The 5,124-nt window shown below is 42.4% G+C and overlaps 1 protein-coding gene across 1 annotated transcript in view; it reads right to left on the reverse strand.

Moving 5' to 3' along the window:
• LOC138962105 (monocarboxylate transporter 2-like) overlaps positions 1-5,124 on the reverse strand; it is a gene marked incomplete in the record, with an annotated part of 20,777 nt that overhangs the window by 9,552 nt on the left and 6,101 nt on the right. The window contains 1 exon segment of the mRNA XM_070333826.1: positions 2,745-3,015. Within this exon segment, the coding sequence (XP_070189927.1) occupies positions 2,745-3,015 (271 nt within the window).

Consider the following 5,124-nt stretch of genomic DNA (forward strand, 5'->3'; position numbering starts at 1 on the left):
GACTGGTTTGTGTCGTGTGTGGTATGTAGACCAGGTCAGGGGTCAAGGTTAGGTCAGATCGCGTGAAGGATTGTGGTATAGATACAGTTATCACCGAGCTGCAGTTCGCCGATTCGGAGAAGACGATTTCACATTGTTCGGTTTCGTAGCTCCAGAAAAATAGATAAAGAAGATACCAAAGGAGATTTCCTACAGGTTAACCTGCACACAGCGTGTTTCCTGTGTCTGCGCGAGGAAGCGCTGTCGAAAGCGCAGTGTCGATCTGGCCATCTGGCAGTCGTGTCCCCGTAAGTAGGCTACAGACAGACAGATCTAGATCTAGTGTCTCGCACTCTTGCACCGTGTCACCTATGCTTACTGTGTGTGTGTATGTGTGACTGAGTGATTGAGTTTGTGTTACTGTTTGTCGATTTCTTACGTGAGCCTTGAAGGCTTCGCCTCTTGTTGTGGCTGTTATCAATAATTAAATAAAATGGTTTATTACCGCTACCCTTCGTTTTGCCTTAAATGGTAAAACCACTTGATTTTGAAACAACGACATTTGTTTCCATACCAAACGATTTTATCCCTTGTAAAAGCCTGGTCAGCTCTGAGATGGTGAGCCGAATTGCTCACATGGGAAGGACTGTGCCTGTAAAATCAGGGATTGAACTTCCAAATGCTGTGTTTGGGTAGTCCTTGCAAACTGTAAAAGCCTGGCCACATCTGAGACGGTAAGCCGAACTGATTCACGAGAAGGAGTGTGCCTTTTATCTCATTATTTCAGATCTGTCCAGGCGATTAGGCCTAAAAGGAAAATAGGTGTGGTTACGGTAACCCGACCTACCCTATTTTTAGGGGCCGACCCTATAACTATTTATTACATTTGTCAAAAAAATTAAAAAAAACACAAGAAAACGAGTGCAGAAAACGCAATGAAAGCGAAAGCGCCCGAGTCGCACACTTATTTCCCTGTCAAGTAGGTTTAATTTGTACACATTAGAAAAAAACGTTAAAAACAAAAAAGTGATTGCCTACCTTCCTACCCTATATTTTTTGGCTATGTTACCGTAACCACACCTATTTTTTTTTTGGCCTTAGCAACCACGTCGTCGCAAGCCAAAAATCACCTGCCGGGCTTTTCTACCTGTGCAGAGTGAGGATTTTCAACAAGCCTTTATTCAATTTTTTTAATCGTGAAATAAACAACATATGGCATCTAGGATTTCTCACAGTGAGTATTTTAAAGTAATCAATTTCGCAGATTGACCTTAGCGTCCAAAATCTCATTCTGCAAAGAAAACAGGCAGGCGTTTGATTCTTGTTATTTGACCAGATGGGTGGATGTGTATATATCTCATGTAACATTCCAGGCCGATCCGAGAAAGGGAACAGGACTGCTTTTTCCCACTGTCTGACTGAGTGCTTGGGATTAACGTCCTCTCAGATATCTATAGGATCTATACGGTTTAGTGTTGTTAGTTTTAAGTGCAATCCTTAATTCTTAGTAAATGTGATGTATTTTATGTCTGTGATCGCCTGACACTGCAAGGCACTTTTCCTTGTTTTCATAAGGACAGTACCATTTTGAGTCTGAGTCTTGAGTCTGAGACATTATTGTAGTCGCTCCCCCCCCCCTTCCCGAGAAGGACAGTTTCTTTAAAACACGCTTGCACAACGCGGTAAAGAAGAAGGAGTCGGAGAAGCCCAGGGAGGGGAGTCCAAGTTACGAAACCTTCCAATTGAGTGAGAATCTGCTTAAATCCCCTTTGGCACAGATACCACGCTGACCGCCCTACCGCGGGTCGGGGAAAGGAGACAGTGATTTGCTTATTCATTGCCAGATTACCCGGTGAGGGTCTCCGGGCCGCTCACGTGGAGAATGCATGGACACCGCCCGTCGTCATCACTACCGAGAACGTTACAGGGGCGTAGGGTCCAGGGCAGGAAGGCTGCGGGGTTGGGGGAGGGGGGTGGGGACGTGTCTAACTCACAGAGATGAAGACTCATGGGTGGGACTGAAAAATGTCATGAATCCTGAACCGAAGACAAAAAAGAAAGACCCCCAAACAAAAGACAAACAAAAAAAAGGCTAAAGAAAAAAAGGCCATAATCGAATCCGGATTTCCGGCATATACCGGAAGAATCCCATCCATGCAAAGACTATATCTCTGTGGTCTAACTACGGCCTAGTCATGCCTACTTTTTCCAAGGTATGTCCAAGGAGTGCCCCTCCACTGAAAGGTCAGATGTGAGGACAATTGAGCATATCCGTTTCTATGACACTCTCACTGTTTAAGTTGTTTTAATGCAGTCTCTGTCAAAACTTGAGAGGACGAAAGTTGCTTCTTAATCCCAATGCTTCTAAGTGATCCCTCAGGTGGCAGAAGACTTGTTCCCCAAAGCGCTCACTCATGTCTAAATTTCATATCTGTCAAATTACGTTCGGTGGATTATAGGAACACGAATATACCCAGAATCCAGCCCCCCCTCCTCCCCCCCCCCCCCAATAAAAAGTATTACTGCCTAAATGGTGGGGAAAAAACAGCAATGCACATAAAACCCACTATTGAAAACACGAGTGTATGAGAGAGTTGTAGCCCTTCAACGCAGAAGAAGGGGTTGAACTCTGAATTTCGAACACTTATTTCCCCCTTCTCTCTGTTCTATCAATTAATAAAAAAAAATTTATAATCATTTTATTCAATAAACTAATAAATAAAAATGTAATAAAAAAAGTAAAAACTGTACAAATCAGGACTCACCAATAACACAAAGGGCACGTGTACTCCAATCCCCACGATGGCGGAAATGGCCATCAAGGCTTGTAGTGAGCGCATGCGCAGTGCGCTGAAGTCCAAATAAGGCGGCTTCTCCGCTTCTCTGTCTCTGCGGTTCTTTTTCTGTGACTTGAGATGGAGAATGACCTTCCTACGTGGATGATACAAGGACGCTGACCGATACAAGGCACCAGCCGCGATGGTCAGTATCAAGAGGCCGGCCATACACTGAAGACCGTGTGTCCACTGGATTGTTCTGAAATGTAGAACATCATCATTATTACAGTGATAGACCTGAATGTAGATTTAAGCATGGAGCTTGCCACGTGAACTGACAAAGGAAACAAACTTCGGTCTCCGTCTCGGATAGCAATATCTGCTGAAGAGACGACCAAAAACAATCATCATCATCATCATCATCATCATCATCATCATCATCATCATCATCATCATCATCATCATCATCATCATCATCATCATCATCATCGTCGTCGTCGTCGTCGTCGTTATTATCATATCGTCGTCATCGTCATCATCATCATCATCAGTTCGGTTTTAAGAACCCAATAATTCTTTCTTTTGTAACAACTTTATCATCTCAACCAGACACACATTTTCACTGACTTGTACACGAGATCAAGACATCTTTCCACTTTGAATCATACCAATAATCATCCGTCTGTCTGTTTCCATGTAAACCAACGCAGTTCTGGCTACTGGGATAAGAGGATCATTCTACTTGGACATAAGCCTTAATTAAATGAAGATCCTAACTGCTTTCTGTGCTGCGAATTTGTGACTCCTATGTCAAATCTGCTGAATAAATTAAGCAACATATTTGTACTCTTCGTAAAAAGCAGGCAGGCTGTCGAGATTTGGGGTGTGTTCAAGTGGATAGATACTCGCAAACGAGAAAAACGCATGGGCAGATCTCTTGCGGGGCACACGGTCGTAGTCACAGGAAGGAAGACGACCTTAATTATATACAATACCAAAACATGCACAGCTAGGCGGTAATTTTACAAGTAATTGTCCACTGCTGATATGACTAACACCCATTCTCATTAATGAGGTGCAATAGTTGTCGCCTTGGGTATTCTTAAAACACGAAAAATGTTGAATTAAATCAAACTGTCATTTATGTACACTCAGTGGTACGTTGCGACTTTTGGCTGTAGCTGGGACCACCGAATGATACATGCGCTACAATCTTGCCGAGAATGCATCAACACGACACATACGTCACTGTCGCCTGTCTATATGGTGATGTAAATCATGCAACAATCTCACTTGTTTATCGTCAACACATACGGCTGACTTTGTACTAAACAAAACTATGAAATATGGAAGGAAAAGAAGACAACAAATTTAAGATTTAAAAACAAACTCAAATCCATGAACTCGTAGATGTTACCTGTGTCACCAACTTCAAGGATACATACGCTCGTACTTTAAGCAAACTTGAAAGGGATGTTGCGAAAAGTCTGTGCGTTTATTGACTTGCATCTGAGGTGAAAAGTTTCACAAATGAGAGTATTTTAACAACTTGTACACATTGAACACGCGAGCCTGCTGTTGATTTTCAGATCCGATTTTATTGTCAACCAACATTGTTTTATTCTTTTGAAGGATACATTCGTTGCCAACGTGTTACAAGAAACTTTGTCCAGAAGCTGAGCAACCTATGTGGCATTGCCTATAGCAGGATGCGCATATATATTTATATACACACTCTATGGAAGAACATTTATCACACGTTTTCATAGTCACCAGACAAACTCTGTGCCGTCAATCAAAATAGAGGACAATACATACGTAACCAATACATACGTTACCGCTCGACAAACAAATACGCAATTTAAAAAGTTGGTTTGGGAAAAAAAGTGAAAGGATCATGGAAGCCAAGAGGAACCTTACATAAAATAGTTTACAAGAAGAACCCTCTCGGTGGGATCGGTTAACTTTTCGTCAGTTTTGACGTCGCAATTGCTGAGAATGGGTGTAATTAAGTCACCATGAGAGCCTTCATTATTGATAATTTTTGTCGTTTCTTTCGAAGACTTAAGACGGTGTAAAACGCAGAACACGAAACAATGTTTTCAACAAAAACTCCATCTAAAAACGTAGGGAAACATATATATTATATGTTTTGAGATTTGGGGATGTCGAACGCGAAACGCGCCGTTGTTTGTCGTGTGTGTTGGTGCGACAGTACGTGTGTGTTAGTGTTAGTGTTAGTGTGTGTGTGTGTGTGTGTGTGTGTGTGTGTTAGTGAGTGTGTATGTATGTGTGTGTGTGTGTGTGTGTCTGTGTGTGTGAGTGTGTGTGTGAGTGTTAGTGAGTGTGTGTGTGAGTGTGTGTGTGT

This window comes from Littorina saxatilis, linkage group LG3 (assembly GCF_037325665.1).
Source record: "Littorina saxatilis isolate snail1 linkage group LG3, US_GU_Lsax_2.0, whole genome shotgun sequence".
Classification (NCBI taxonomy): Eukaryota; Metazoa; Mollusca; class Gastropoda; order Littorinimorpha; family Littorinidae; genus Littorina; species Littorina saxatilis.